This window comes from Chinchilla lanigera, unplaced genomic scaffold (genome assembly GCF_000276665.1).
Source record: "Chinchilla lanigera isolate Chin_1 unplaced genomic scaffold, ChiLan1.0 scaffold00094, whole genome shotgun sequence".
In the NCBI taxonomy this organism is placed as follows: Eukaryota; Metazoa; Chordata; class Mammalia; order Rodentia; family Chinchillidae; genus Chinchilla; species Chinchilla lanigera.
In genome coordinates, this window is record NW_004955495.1 from 2,392,690 (window position 1) to 2,407,858 (window position 15,169).

At 60.0% G+C, this 15,169-nt stretch overlaps 2 protein-coding genes and 1 long non-coding RNA gene across 5 annotated transcripts in view; 2 read left to right on the top strand and 1 right to left on the bottom strand.

Annotated features, from left to right (window-relative positions):
* Window positions 1-2,034: 2,034 nt before the first annotated feature.
* On the top strand, window positions 2,035-8,547 carry Cnn1 (calponin 1, basic, smooth muscle). Its single transcript, XM_005405673.2, has 7 exons — window positions 2,035-2,274; window positions 4,384-4,505; window positions 6,581-6,647; window positions 6,721-6,858; window positions 6,953-7,063; window positions 7,587-7,733; window positions 7,817-8,547. The coding sequence occupies exons 1-7, from the start codon at window positions 2,212-2,214 to the stop codon at window positions 8,060-8,062; spliced, it is 894 nt and encodes a 297-aa protein (XP_005405730.1). The 5' UTR covers window positions 2,035-2,211; the 3' UTR covers window positions 8,063-8,547.
* Window positions 8,548-10,876: 2,329 nt separating this feature from the next.
* Window positions 10,877-13,493, bottom strand: Elof1 (ELF1 homolog, elongation factor 1). Of its 3 annotated transcripts, XM_013505116.1 has the most exons (5): window positions 13,388-13,444; window positions 12,441-12,500; window positions 11,877-12,009; window positions 11,660-11,730; window positions 10,877-11,441 (listed from the first exon to the last, which is right to left on the bottom strand). In XM_013505116.1, the coding sequence occupies exons 3-5, from the start codon at window positions 11,990-11,992 to the stop codon at window positions 11,377-11,379; spliced, it is 252 nt and encodes an 83-aa protein (XP_013360570.1). In that variant the 5' UTR covers window positions 11,993-12,009; window positions 12,441-12,500; window positions 13,388-13,444; the 3' UTR covers window positions 10,877-11,376. The 3 variants fall into 3 exon arrangements, with proteins under 3 accessions (XP_013360570.1, XP_005405731.1, XP_013360571.1); XM_005405674.2 differs by lacking the exon at window positions 12,441-12,500 and having other exon boundaries at window positions 13,388-13,493; XM_013505117.1 differs by lacking the exon at window positions 13,388-13,444 and having other exon boundaries at window positions 12,441-12,722.
* Window positions 12,792-15,169, top strand: part of LOC106146781 — a 3,356-nt gene continuing 978 nt past the window's right edge. The window contains exons 1-2 of the long non-coding RNA XR_001231346.1: window positions 12,792-13,237; window positions 14,387-14,546. This is a non-coding gene — a long non-coding RNA (uncharacterized LOC106146781). The remainder of the gene's footprint in view (window positions 13,238-14,386; window positions 14,547-15,169) is intronic.

Consider the following 15,169-nt stretch of genomic DNA (forward strand, 5'->3'; position numbering starts at 1 on the left):
AAGGCAGACCCAAAAAGGACCGCCCCGTCGGGGACCCCGGGCTGCCCCGCGGGGGGCCAGCCGAGAGCTCCCCACCCCGCCCCCGTCGTGCCAGGGCTGTGACTTCAGAGTCCTCGCGGATTCTATAAATGGCCAAGCGGCTGCAGCCTGCGGACCCCGGGCCGAGTGAGTCAGCGCGTGACGTCACCGCCGCCCAGGCACCGGCCGTCCCGCCCCTCGGCCCCGCCCCCGACTCAGTCCCGCCCCCCGAGGGGGGCCAGGAGGCCCAGGCGCCGGGCCTCGCATGCGCAGTAGTGACCTGCGACCCGCGGCTCGAGGGCAGCGTCCTGGGATTCGTGCATGCTTCGAATCCCGGACAGCGGTTTCAGCTCTCGCTGTCTAATATAGAACTCACCTCCTCGCGCTGTGAGGAATGCGATCACAGACCCAAAGCGCTTGGTATACAGCGGGTGCGAATTGCTAACTTCCTCGATGGGTTTTGCTTTAGCTCCAGTCTAGCAGGACAGTGGTTCTCAGGTGGGGATGATCTGCTTCTCCCTACCCGCCCACACCCCGGTCCCTAAACTCAGGCAATGTCTGTGTACATCTCTGTTTGCCTAGATGAGGGATGCCACTGGCATTTAGCGATTAGAGGCCAAGGATGCTGGTTCAAATCCTGCAATGCCTAGGACAGTCGCCCACCACGAAGAATTATCCAGCCCTGCCTATCAGCAGGTTCGAAGCTGAGAAACTCTGCCTCAGCCTTACAACCTCAGGGGCAGAGAGAGATTTGAGTTCAAATCGTGCGTGCCGAGGGTGTGCTCTGACACATCCCTAAGGAAAGTGCTTCTGTGCCCGCGTGCCTCTGTTCCTCCGTGGGTGACGTGCGTGTAGATATCAGCAGCCTCCTCTGAGGATTTACGCTCGTGGCTTGGAAAGGGCTGTCCAGAAGGTGGATTTCCCGTCTACGGCCATACCACCCTGAACGCGCACGATCTCGTCTGATCTCGGAAGCTAAGCAGGGTCGGGCCTGGTTAGTACTTGGATGGGAGACACAAGGTGGATTTCCTGTCTGCACGTCACAGCTGTGCCTTAGCACGTGCCCCTCAGATTTCATCTTCTTCCCATATCACTAGTGTGGCGGGTCGCTGACGTGTCCCGTGTCGCAGTCATAGTCTGGACATATGCCGGCATGGTGTCCACCCCTGCGGTTCGGCTGCTTGCAGAGCGGCCTGGCAGGACCGGTGGGACTCCCACTAACGCAGTCACCGTGCGGCTCAGGAGACCCCTAGGTGGACTGGGAGGGGAGATGCAGGGTCTCTGCTCCGTCGGGACCGTACGAGGGGTGGAAGGGACAGAAATGAGGTGCCGGGTCAGGCACTACTGCCCGAATCCCTCTCCTGAGCCAGGCGCTGTGCTGGGAATGTTGGGGGCAACATTTCTTCTTCATTTCACTTCTTCCTTCTTTTTTTTTTTTGCCTTCAGTACTGGAGATGGAACCCATAGCCTTGCTACTCGAGCATTTTCCACTGACCTACACCCCCAGCCCTTTGTTTTTATTTTGCCGTGGTTCCTCACTAAATTGCCCAGGCTGCCCTTGAACTTGCAATCCTCCTGCCTCAGCCTCTGGAGTCGCTGGGATTACAGATGTGCACCATGTCACCCGGCTGCATTATCCCTTCTGATCTTCACAGTAGCTTCAGGAGGGAGACGGGATCATTAGCCCATTTTACAGATGCGGTGACAGAAGCCCAGGGCGGAGAGGGGATTTACCTAAGGCTATATATAGACGTCGAGGCCTGGAGCGAAGCCCAGGATGCTGCTGCTTCAACTTCCACTGCCTCAGGAGCGGAGAGGGGAACTGATGACCTCAGAGATAAAGCCTCAGAGACCGGCCAGGGACCCAGGGCCAGCGCGGGGGAGGACGGGACAAAGCTGGTGTCGGCTTGACCAAGCCCCTCTCCCAGAAAAACGCACGCTGCCCCTCCAGGCGGAAACTCTGACACCATCAGCTCCCAATACCAAGGCCCTGACATCACGAGAGAAGGGGGGTGGCTAAGGTGGGGCGCCCCGCCCCTCGGCAGGCCCTGCGCCCAATGGGACGGCCTTGGGACAGACCCGGGCGCCTCCGGAGCTTCAAAAACGTGTGAGCAGGGTGCAGACGGAGCCTCGGCTGCTGCCACCTTGGTCCTCGGCGACCCCCCACTGCCCAGCCGGAGCGCACCGGTCAGCATGTCTTCTGCCCACTTCAACCGGGGCCCCGCCTACGGGCTGTCAGCGGAGGTCAAGAACAAGGTAAGCCCCTGCCCGGCCAGAAGCTCTCGGGGTCCCCTGAACCCCCTTCTGCCTGTCACACGTGACTTGGAACCTGATCGGGAGGTGGGTGTCTGCTGGGTAGGGGCTGTCTCCCCCCGCCCTCCGGAACAGCCCAGCGCTCTCAGCTATTTTTGAGGGGCAGAGTAGGGGGCACCCAGCCACCCACAAGCAGAGGGGCAGCTGCCTTACAAAGACCCCTAGTTTATCAAAGTCCTCTGACAACTCTGTGCGTTCCTGGGGGGGCACTCTCGGGGAAGACTTGATTTTTCTTGCAGCCTGACAAAGAAATTGGGGGGCGCTTGAGACTGGGGGTTCCTGGGAGCTAAAGAACGCTCGGGAGGTCAGGAGGAGGAGGGAGACAGTCGGGGAGGGAAGGAGGGGGTGTCAGGGGCTCCAGGTAGGGGTCTCCTTACTGAAGAGCTCGGAAGACACTGGGAGACCATCTTCGTGCCGCGAATGGGTAAACTGAGGCTCAGAGAGGCAAGGCCAGTCGCTGGGGTCCTAGGCAAGGCAGTGCAGAGCTGGCCTTGGACTGAACCCCTCTCCTTGCACCCCTGCACACACCAGGAGGGCAGCAGTTTCTCCAGGTTAGGGGACTTCAAGTCTCCCTCCCCTGGACTCTTTGGAGAGGTTCGCCGGGGGAGGGGCTCCAGCCCCATTTGACAGAGAGGAACACTGAGGCCGGGGAGGCTTTTCCTAGGGTCTCCGAGCGAGGAAGCGGGGAGCTGGGACTGCACCCTGGACGGGGGACCCTCGGCTGGAGGAGGGACGGGTGCCAGGCGGGAATCGGATCCCAGCGCCGCCCCCTCCCCCCAGCGCCGGCCCCAGAGTCGCGCGGAGCCGCCGCGCCATATAAGGCGGCCTTGGGGAGCCGGGCGCTCTATATAAGGGCTGGTTTGCTTTATAAAGCCGGGCTGGCGGGGAGGGGGACCGCGGGGCTAGGGCAGGTGAGGGCCGCCCCTGCCCACCTCCCCCTACTCAGGGGAACGGGCAGCCCGGTGCCCGAGGATCTGGGCTTCTGGAGAAAGACGGGGGCGGGGGGCAAGGCTGAGGGCAAGGATGCTGGGACGCAGGAGAGGGGACCGGGAGGCCGAGCTGCAGGAGGGCAGGGAGACAGGAATGGAGCGGTGCAGAGGGGAGGCAGACGGACGGCCCAGCCCCACCCCCTCCCTGCACAGCCAGGGACCCTGGAGTCAGAGGTGAGAAACTGCCCTGCAGGGATTCGATGCAAAGCTGTGAGCCCCAGCACCCCGGAACAGGTGCCGGCCACCCAGAGAGAGACAGGGACCCTGCCACAGAGCCCGGGAAGGAGAGACAGCGCTGGGGAGAGACAGAAATACAGAGAGAAGGCTGAGGCAGGAGGATCACCTCGAGTTTGAGGCCAGCCTGAACTGCACAGTGAGACCCTGTCTCAAAAAGAAAGAAAAATACAGACAGAGCCGAGGTGGCTCACGCCTGTCATTCCAGCACTGGGGAGGTGGAGGCAGCAGGATCAGTTGGAGTTCAAGGCCAGCCTGAACTACTGAGCAAGACCATGTCTCAAAATACCACCACCACCAACAAAACAGACAGGCAAGGGTCGGGGTGAGACCCAGGCGAGCCCCACTTCTAGCCAGAGCCTGAGCCGCGGTTGTGGTGGGGTGGAGTCAGGAGCTGGTGGTGGCCCAGCCAGCCAGCACCTGGGGGCTCCTCCTTTCTAGCTTCTCTTCCCCCCTGCGCCAGGCACCCCTCTGCCAGCTGGAGGGTGCCGGGGGGCAGGGCCAGGGAAAGCTAAACCCCAATTTGGCCCGCAGGGGGAACCAGGAGGCCAGGCACCGCCCCCCCACCAAGGACGCGGCTCCTCACCCCCCTTGTCCTCATTCTCTGGTGCCAAACCTCAGAATGCCCGGAATGGCCCCCTGGGCAGGTGCCACCTCAGCCCTGGCCCTCAGCCCCGCCCCCGCCCCCCAGGATGCCGGGACAGAATCGCCTTAGTTGGGGTGGTACCGGGTGGGAGATCAGGCCCAGGAGGGCTCGGCTGGGACGCAGGCAGCCAAAGCTGTTCTCTGTGGTCTGCACCCTCACTGCCGCCTGTGCCCCCCGCCCCAGCTGGCCCAGAAGTATGACCACCAGCGGGAACAGGAGCTGCGGGAGTGGATCGAGGGTGTGACCGGGCGCCGCATCGGCAACAACTTCATGGACGGCCTCAAGGACGGCATCATCCTGTGCGAGTGAGTGGGGCCGCCATGGGCCCGGCCCCCGCCACCAAGGAGCTCCCAACTGCCTCCAGGCACACCACCCGGCTGGCTTGAACCCTTTCTACCTGAGACCTCCAAACAATCTAGACAGTTATCGTGCCCATTTAACAGGCAGAGAAAACTGAGGTTCGGCTAGGTGTGACAGTGCATGCCTGTCATAGCAGCACTCTGGGAGGCTGAGGCAGGAGGATCTGAAATTGTAGCCCAACCTGGGCAATTTAGTGACTTAGTGAGACATGCTTCAAAAAACATCAAAATAAACAAACAAAAACTCAAAGTCTTAGGTGCTGCGAGGGAGGAGTTGTGGGTGCTTATCTTGTTCCTTGTTTCAAAAAAAAGAAAGAGTAGGGAGTTAGCTCACCCACGCAGCATTCACTCATTCATTCCTTCACTCACTCACTCACGCAGCAAGCACTTAAGGAGCCCCAGGTGTGCAGGCCGCTGTTCTAGGCACAGGACCGGGGAGCCACACTCCAGGCAGAGCCCACAGGGAGCCTTGATCCCGGGGGAGAGACAGGTGGAATCGGTCGGATAATCACACGCATGATGGGCGTATAGTTCCCCATGGGCATTCTGGGAGGGCTTGCTGAGGAGGTAACATCTGACTGAACCAGACCTCAGAGGACTCTGGGGAAGGGGGTGGGGCACAGATCTGAGAGAAGAACCAGTAGACAACACAGACAGCCAGTGCAAAGGCCCTGAGGCCCTGCAGCCAGAGGATGGGAAGTGCAGTGGGGTAAGTCAGGGAGTTAACTGCAGCCCAGCCAGGCAGGATGGCTAGCCATGCAAAGGAGTTTAAACCAGGCATGGTGTCACGTGCCTGTAAATCCCAGCACTTGGGAGGCTGGGGCAGGAGGATCGCTGTGAATTCCAGGCCAGCCTGAGCCACAGAGCAAGACTATCTTGAAAACAAACAAACAAAAACCAAAGGGGTTTGGGTTTTATTCTGAAGGCAATGGGAAGTCACTTGGGCGGGGGCGTTGAACTGGAGAGTAATTTGCGTTTTGTGTGCGGGTGCTGGGGATGGACCCAGGGCTTCATGCAGGGCCAGACAAGTGCTGTACTGCTGAGGTAAGCCCCCCTTACTTTATTTTGAGACAGGGTCTCGCTAAATGCCCTGGGCTGGCATCAACCTTGTGATCTTCCTGCTTCAGCTTCCTAGTAGCTGGGATTACAGGCATGTGCCACCATGCAGCCTCCTTGATGGTTTTTAAAGTTTTTTGGTTTTTTTTTCCTGGCTGCTATGAGGCGGAAGGTGAGGCACCTGGGTGGCCACTGCCAGCAGAGACGCAGCGGTGGCCCAGGGCAGGGCGGGGTGGAAGCCTGAGCCAGCGGACTTGCTGAGGGAGCAGATGTGGGGCTGGAGACAGGGAAAGGGCGGGTGTCAAGCGCAAGCACCTTGGCTTTGGCTGGGCACCTGGAAGGGTGGACGCTGATTTACGAAGCCAGGAAGGGTGGAGGGTGGAGGAGCGTGGCTAGGAGGGGGTCCGGGGTAGGGTGTGCGCGATTTAAAACCGATGTGAGACCCCTGGCAGGAGCGAGATTGGGGATGGAGGGGTCTGAGCCACGGGGAGACACTGGGGAGTGAGTCGCTAGCAAATCCAGGGCCCCCAAAATCAAGACAGTGATGAGATTCCCCAAAGGGCCGCGGGTGGCCGGGGGACAGCCCTCGTGGGCTCCCTCCCACAGCCTCAGGAGAAAAGTTACTGAGATATGGCCAACAGTGAGGACATAGGAAGCCGAGCGTGGCGACACACATCTGTCATCCCAGCACGGGGGAGGCTGAGGCAGGAGGATCACAGCGAGCTCAAGGCCAGCCTGGGTTATGTAATGAGTTCAAAGCCGGCCCAGACTACATAGTGAGACCCTGTCTCAAAACAGCTCAGTCAGTCAATCAGGTTGCAGGAAAAGCAGGACAAGAGGCAGGAGATGCCGTGGCACAGGGACTTTGCAGAGGGTGACCTGGTTTTCTCTGTACCGCGAGGGTGTGCTGGGGTGGGGTGGCTTGGCCGGATGCCTCCGAGAGCTGCCTGCCTGCCTTTTTATAGATTCATCAATAAGCTCCAGCCGGGCTCGGTGAAGAAGGTGAATGAGTCGACCCAAAATTGGCACCAGGTAAGGGCACGCAAGCGCTTGGCTGCACGCCCCTCACACCCGCTTCTGCCCCTGACGCCCCCGCTCCCTGCAGCTGGAGAACATCGGAAATTTCATCAAGGCCATCACCAAGTACGGGGTGAAGCCCCACGACATCTTCGAGGCCAACGACCTGTTTGAGAACACCAACCACACCCAGGTGCAGTCCACGCTCCTGGCCCTGGCCAGCATGGTGAGCGGGGGCCGGGGTGGATGCTGGGCGGGGCTCCCGGGAGAGCGGTGCTGCGGAATTTCTAAGGGGTCCCTGGCCCCTCACCCACCCCCAGGCCAAGACGAAAGGCAACAAGGTGAATGTCGGGGTGAAGTATGCTGAGAAGCAGGAGCGGAAATTTGAGCCAGAGAAGCTGAGAGAAGGGCGGAACATCATCGGGCTGCAGGTCCTGCTCCTTCCTCACCCTGGGCTTCACGGGAGGGCAGCTTGGGCCGCGGGCACAGAGTGTTTGGCATTAACTATAGGCTAGGCATTATGTGCTCTTCTTTCTTTTCTTTCTGTCTTTCCTGCTTCTTTCGTTCGAGACAAGAGTCTCACTGTGTAGTCCAGGCTGGCCTTGAACTCACTGTGTAGCCCAGGCTGGTTTTGAATGCGCAGCGATCCTCCTGCCTCAGCCTCCTGAGCGCTAAAGTGACAGGCATGCGCCACCACGCCTGGCTTTCTGCATTTTTCCATTGACCAAATCCCTCCCTCTGCCCGTCACCCGAGGGTAGGTCCTGTCTTTGTGAAAGAGGGAAACTGAGGCCGGAGAAGCTAGCTCACTTCCCAGATAGCCCCCTTTAGGAGACGCTAGCCATGAGTCCCGTTTCTCTGAGCCTCGGTTCTAGCCTGTCCCCTGAAGGTGGCAGTAGTGCCTCACGCTTGGGGAGACTTTGGTCCTCGGGGTGATTCTCCCTCTGCCTTTCTAGATGGGCACCAACAAGTTTGCCAGCCAGCAGGGCATGACAGCCTACGGCACCCGGCGCCACCTCTATGACCCCAAGCTGGGCACGGACCAGCCGCTGGACCAGGCCACCATCAGCCTGCAGATGGGCACCAACAAGGGGGCCAGCCAGGTGAGCGGGCAGCTGCGCGGCGCGCCGGCCAGGCCCAGGCCCCCGCTGTCCCCACGGCCCAACCTCCCTGTCCTCCTCCACAGGCTGGCATGACGGCACCTGGCACCAAGCGGCAGATCTTCGAGCCTGGCCTGGGCATGGAGCACTGTGACATGCTGAATGTCAGCCTGCAGATGGGCAGCAACAAGGGCGCCTCGCAGCGGGGCATGACGGTGTACGGGCTGCCGCGCCAGGTGTACGACCCCAAGTACTGCCTGACGCCCGAGTACCCGGAGCTGGGCGAGCCCGTGCACAACCACCACCCGCACAACTATTACAACTCCGCCTAGGCCCCGGGGCCGCTGCTGCTGCTGCTGCTCTAGGCTGGAGCCCGCCGGCCCAGCCGACCCCTGCCCCTGCATGGCGTCCCCAGCCCCTGGCACCTGCCTACAGGGTTAGTTTGGGGAGAGCAGTCTGGGGGCCCTGTGTGCGGGGAAGCGGGCCTCCTCTCTGTAGCGCCGCAGGGCCCAACGCAGAGCCGGGGTTTCCGCGACAGCACCCGAAGGGCGCACTGAGCAAAGCTACCCAGCTGCCCTACTCCCTCACAAGTGGGTACCCCAGGACTAGGAGCCCCCCCTTTCCAAGCAAAGCCCCCAGAGCCCAGGCTCGGCCCCCTCCCGCGGCGGGAGCGAACTGCATGCCCGAGACGCAGCGGACACACGCGGTTTGGTTTGCAGCGACTGGCGACTGGCGTAGGTGGTGACGGCGGTGTTTGTAACGCGAGCACTTTCTTTTTTTATTTCACTGGAGCACAATAAATGGCTGTAAAATCACAGGAGCGGTCGGGGACGCTGGGTACTGGGGCCACGGGGGCGCTCACACACGTACGAATAGTCCTGCCTGGATACACCCCGCCAGGGGTCCCCACGCTGTTAGGAGGGGGCCGCGCAGCAGGAGGTGACTGAGGCTTCAGCTGCGTTTCTGTCTCTCTCGGGGCTGCCCGAGCTCCAGCACCTGTCAGATCAGTGGGCGTTCGGTTCCTGCTACAGGAGCGCAGACCTTCCTGCCAACTGTGTGTGTGAGGGATCTCTATCGCACGCCCCTTGGAGTCACCCCCAAACCTTTGCCACCCTCCAACCCTCAGCTGTGGAGAAACTGTCTCCCATGAGCCCGGTCCCGGAGCCGAGTGCACACGTGTGTCCCAGGATGCACACATGGCTGGGCCTGGTGGTGGAAACCCACAATCCCGGCACTTGGGAGGCTGAGGCAGGAGGCCGCTGAGTTCCAGGACAGCCTGGACTATATTGTGAGCCTCTATCTCAAGAAAAATTAAAGATCCACACATGGACTTCACAGCCACGTGGCTGGATACAGGCCGTGCAGTCTGACACACTCATGCAAAACACGTGCCCACTGTCTCACATACAGCCACGCACACATGCAACGTATGCGCTTGCGCTTACAATGTACAGAAAGCATACACTGCCCTGAGGAGGGCAGCTCGGCGGGGAGCAGTTGTGGAGCTCGTGCAAAGGCCCTGGGTTCCACCACCAGCACCACACGAAGAAAAAGTGGACATTGTACTCCAAGTGCTGAGACCCACCCCTGGACACGGCACAAGGTCCGCACACCTTTCCCAAAAGCCTGTGTTCTGTGGCAAGGAAGAGCAACCACCGGGGCTGGCGGGACAGGGTGCGGATCATCGCTTACTGGGCTCGGTGACCTTGGGCAGGCCTGTTTCTCCCATGAATATCATGGAGTGCTGTCATGACATGCCATGCAAGGGTCCTGGGGCCATCGTGGGCAGAGCAAACCCGACAGTAGGGACTGGGGAAGCTGGGAGGATTGGCCTTCAGGCCGGGCGGTGATCCGTCGGGGAGCAGTTGAGGGTACACTGTGGGCACAGCCACCTCTGCGTGCCCGGCTCACGTCTGGCCTTTGCCTTGCGGCCCAGAACCCTAGGCTGTGGCCGGGGCACCCACCTCCTTACGCTTCCGAGTGGATCCCATTTTCCCAGTGAAGAGGGCCCCGGCCATCCTGCTTGGAAGCCACCCACCATCAGGACTCCAGGGAGGGAAGGCAGAGATGAGAGGGACCAAGCATCCGCGGCCGGCCCGGGACAGGGGTCGAGGCTGGAACGCGGGGCCTGCGGAGACAGACACCAGAAGCCGCACACGCTGACACGCACAGCCCCCGGGGCCTCGTAAAGCGGATTCCAGGCTCTCTGGTGGCGGGAAGCTATGCCGGGGAGGATGCGTGCTGGCCCGGGGCCCGGCCTCCTCGTGCAAACAGCACCATATTAGCACTCAGCCTGTCAGAACGGGGCGGGCGGGAGTCAGAGGAGCGGGCGCCCTTCCTGCTGGGCCCTGGAGGGCACCCCCAACCCAGGTGCCTGCCTGCCACGCGGCAGGGTCCTCTGGGAGGAGGTGGAGGCGGCGGCGGCAGGACTGCCAGGGAGGGCGTGTCACCTCGGTCCTGACCTGGTAGTTCTGCGGGACGCGTGCCAGACCCAGGAGCACAGCCAGGTGGCCGAGGCTTCCAGAGCCACCGACATGCATTTATTTGTACGTGTCACCATCTGGGCAGGCCCGAGCCACCTGCCCCTCCGTCCCCAGCAGGAAAGACTCCTGCACCCTTCCCTGTGCGCCCCAGGCTCTGGGGCCAAGCGGAGGCACCGGACCTGTCCAGGTGGCCAGGGTCAGGGCCGTCACCCTCGCGACTGTCCAAGGGGCCCCCGGCTGCTCGCATCAGCCGTGTGTATCCCGCCAGCACCTCCCGCCCTGGCACGAGGTCCCTACTGTGGACCTCAAGGCTTCTTCTGTGTTCCCTCCCACCGCCCCCAGGATGGTCAGCGCGCCGTCTGTCCCCTCCGCCCGGACCCTGGACTTTTAAGGAAGTGGATCATGGGCTGAGGCCCAGCTTCCTGGGCTCAGGGGCCAGCTGCGGCTCTCTGGGGCTTCCCCTCCTGTGAACTTGGGGTGTCCCTGGCACCCACCTCCCAGGGTGACAAGCCCTGGGAGCTGGGTGTGGCCTGGGGTGCCCGTCTTGAAGGCAGCCCCTAGCACGCTCCTGCAGCACCATCCCTCCTCCCCCGTTTTCACTGACTGCTGTACACACCGAGTCATGCATCGCCCCGAAATCACCCAAGAACTCAGCACGGCAAGGAATCTGGACTGGCTCTTTTATTGAGGGGCTCAGGACCGACAGCTTCCCCCACCCAGCCCTCCCTCCTCCGGAAGATGAAATGGGGCCGCCGGTTAGTGCAGGGGGGCTGGCTCGCTCTGCCAAGGGAGCCGGGGCACCAGGGTTTCAACTCCAAGGCACAGGGGCAGACTGCTGTCAAGGCTCGAGAAGTCCCGCATCCACCTCCTGCCCGGCGAGGATGCCAGGAAAAAGCCCGTCAGGGAAACTGAGGCCCAAAGCCCGGGGAGGCTGGGGGTGAAGAGGGAGCAGCCGAGGGAGCCCCGGTCAGGACCCCGAGGGCTGGCAACTCCTCAGCTGCTCCCCGAGCCTATGGGCGCACACACTCTCGCACCCACCACACAGACACACAGGGGCCAAGGCCGCCCTGGACCCACCCCGACCCTGGAATGTCTCTGCGTCGGTGCCCAGTGGGCGGGCCTACGGCAGGCGGGGCTGCCAAGGGGGTGGGTCCTCGGCGTCGCTACTGATTGGCTGCCTCGCAGGCGTCTATCCAATCGCTGTACACGTCCACGGGTTCTGACAGATCTGAGGCACTGAAGTCAAGGGGGATTGGTGGCGACTGGACCCCGCCCTTGTACCCTGCCACCTGGCTAAGACCGCAGGAGGTGCTCCCGCCTCTGGCTGGCCGTCGCCCTGCACCAGGGCACACAGCATGGCCTCCGTCCCCTCCCCTTGGCCAGGCCAGCCCTGACCACCCGACCTGCTCTCCCATCTCCCGAAGAAGCTCGGCCGTCCAAGGATACAAGTGATGGGCGTCTGGAACTCCTCGAGGCACACAGTACAGGAAATGACTCCAGTGTTGCGGGCGCGGTCCCTGAAACGAGCCGAGGCGGACAGTGACCCTTCAGCTTGCAGGTGGCCACCTTCCAAGCTGAGAGGCCCCGGGCAGACCTGAGGATGGCAGGGAAGAGGGAAGGGAGAGGTCTGGAGCCACTGAGGCAGGATGCCCCCCCCACTCACATTTTTACGTCGCAGGACTTCTCATGGTTGCAGAAGGGGCAAGTAAACTGGGTCTCTAGGGTGCCTGTCATCTTCTTCTTGGGGGGCGGCTTCCGTTTTGACTTCCTGCGTCCCATGGCTGGAGTGGATGAACCTGCGGGCACAGGGGGAGGGCAGAAGTCAGAGGTCTTGCTATGTATTCCAGGCTGAACTTGAACTTACTATGTAACCCTGGCTGGCCTCAAACTCAGTGATCCTTCTGCCTCAGCCTCCTGAGTGCTGGGATGACAGGTGTGCACCAGCGTACCAGGCTCCCTCCCAGGTCTGATAAGACAATCTCCACAGGTTCTGGATAGCAGAGGTGAGAACAAGCTCTAAATTACAGAAGCTCTCTGTGTGAGGTTCCCTTGTCTATAAATCAGAGCTGAGCCAGGCATGGTGGCGCATGTCTGTCATGCCAACACTCGGGAGGCTGAGGCAGGAGGATCACTGAGTTCAAGGCTGGTCTGAACTACATATGGAGACCCTGTCTCAAAAAAAAAAAAAAAAAAGGTGAAAGAATTTCAAATATTGGTAAATACTTACTCTGAGGCTCCCAGAGTTCACACAAGTTTCTGAGGAAGGGCTACTTCAGATCTGTGGAGACTGGAAAAGACCCTTCCTAGATGGCTGTTATTTAAGCCGAGGCCTGAATAGCAGGAGGCAGCCGGGATTTCCAGGCAGCGGATCAGCAACTGCCAGGGCTCTGGGGCGCACCACGATTTTATTAAGAGCCGGGCTGCAGGGTGTAGTAGGGAGGAGACCAAGAGACACAAAGAGGAACAGGGCGTAGTGGTGCACGCCTCTGTAATCCCAGCACTCGGGAGGCTGAGGCAGGAGGATCATTGTGAGTTCGAGGCCAGCCTGGGCTACAAAGGGAGCTCAAGGCCAGCCTGAACTGCATAGTGGGACCCTGTCTCAAAAAGACAAAAAAAAAAAAAAAAAGAGATACAAAGAGGAAAGCACCAGTCCCAAGACCCTGAAGGTTGAGGGAGTAGTAAGATGTAGCCTGGTCTGCAGCCCATATTGTCGCCCGGCATACACCAAGCACGTAGCAACCACTTGTTGAATAAATAAACGACTTCCTGGCTCGGATTACGGATGGACCCCGGAACCTCAGGGAACCTGGTGATCTCAAATCGCTCGCACCGCCCCAGGATCGGGGTCTGGCTCGTGCCAAAGTCCAGGCACGTCGGGGTGGTAGTGGAAGAGAGCTGATTCCCCCACCCAACCTGCCCGGACCCCAGAGGCGGAGAATGGGCTGTGGCTCTCTGATCGCAGGGGCTTCGGCGTCGCCTCCTGATCGCCGCCCGCATGAACCAGGCGCAGAGATGCCCCACTTGGTACGCTGGGGTCTGGGGGATTAATCTCGTTCGGGTGGCACCCAAACCAGGGAGGGGCTCCTGAAGCAGGCATCAGGGTCCCGCCGTGAGCTGAAGCAGAAGGGCGCCCAGTCCCGTCCAGCCCCAAAGCCCGACTGGGCAAACCCTTACCTGCACTCGCTTGCTCTACTGCAAAGGCCAGTTCACCCGGGAGACAGTGACTTCCGGCTCCTGGCGGAAGTGGAGGTGTAGCTTCCACTCAGGTCCCGCCCAGCCGTAGCTAGGACAACGGGACGAGTAGGCCCCGCCTACCTCCGCGCCAGCTCCGGGCCCACGCGTATGCAAATTATGAGCGGAGCACTGGAGACGCAGAGCGCCTGCTTGGTGACCGGAGCGCTCGTAACTTTTGCAAAGCTCCTGACTACTACATCTAGTTATATTCCCAGGAGTGGCTGTTGTAGCCTTGCGTTGGGGTTCACCGTGTATCTCTGTCTCTGCCTCTGCCTCTGTCCCTGTCCCTCCCTCTTTCTTTCTCGCTATGTAGTTAAGGCTGGTCTTGTACTTACTGTAGCCCAGGCAGCCCTCAAACTTTTGGTGATCCTCCTGCCTCAGCCTCCTGAGTACTGGGATTACAGGCGTGTGGTCACTTGGCTTTTCTTCCAGTCCTGTCTTATTCCTGCCCACTTGGAGACCACCTAGGATGGTGGGCGGTCTTTCCCAACTGGACAATGTTTTTTTTTTTGAGACAGGGTCTCCTCATGTAGCCCTGTCAAAGGGCCTGTGTTCAGCACCCAGTACTACAACAAAAAATCCTCTATAGCTGCTGGGAAGGAGTTGGGAGAGGGGAGCTGCAGCAGAGGCTGGATGGGTGTGGGGGCCCAGGAGAGGGGGGTGTGAAGGAGGCGGACGGAATTTCAGACACCCGGAAATCTGCACTGAACCCACTTGTGTCAGTTGGTGCTTCCTAGAGAGAACAGATTTGATAAGAATATAAGCCAGGCGTGGTGGTGCACACCTGTAATCCCAGCACTCGGGAGGCTGAGGCGGGAGGATCGTTGTGAGTTCGACGCCAGCCTGGGCTGCACAGCAGGACCTTATCTCAAAAACACCAAAAAAAAAAAAAAAAAAAAAAAAGAATATGTAAGAATTTACAAAATTGGCTTACAACAGCTCCCCACAGAGTCTGGTGTGGAAGAGTAAAAAACGCCTGTCGGGACACTGGGGACCTGAAGGGTCTAGCAGAAGGCCTGAAGCTCAGTGTGGTTTCCAATGCCAGTCTGTACCAGGAGGCCGAAGCGTCTGTGATGGAAGCCGGAAGAGGATATCTGAGGTGAAAGGGCAGATTGAGCTCCTCTGAAGAGATCAGAAGCAAACCTGCCTTTTTCATTTCTCTTTTACATCATTCTGGTGACATCCGCCCCCGGGTGGGTCTTGCACACCCAGAGCTATGCTGAGCCAGTCTGGTTGGCACAATCAGCCATCTCTGTTTGTTTTTGGGTTGAAGTGGGTGGGCCCAGGCCAGGCCCCAGACATCTTCCACTTTACTGCAGTCTGGAATGAGGATCAGTGTGACGTTTCAGGGCCCAGGCGTGGTGGCGTATGCCTGTCATCCCAGCACTTGGGAGGCTGAGGCAGGAGGATCATTTTGAGTTCGAGACCAGCCTGGGCTACATAGTGAGTTCAGTGCCAGCCTGAATTATATAGTGAGACTCTGTCTCAAAAAGACCAAAAAACAACAACAAAAAACACCAAAAAAACCCCTTTCTTCCTTCAAATAAATAAATAAATGAATAAACTGTACCAATAAAATGTAAAAAATGCGAAAAAAAAAACCCTCTGCATGGAATGGGGGGTTCTTTAGCCTATGGAGGTTATTTGAAGCCTTGGGGACAGAGGAGGCACAGGGGAGGGCTGTGCAGGACTCTGGAGCTTAAGAGGAGAGGAACCCTCGGG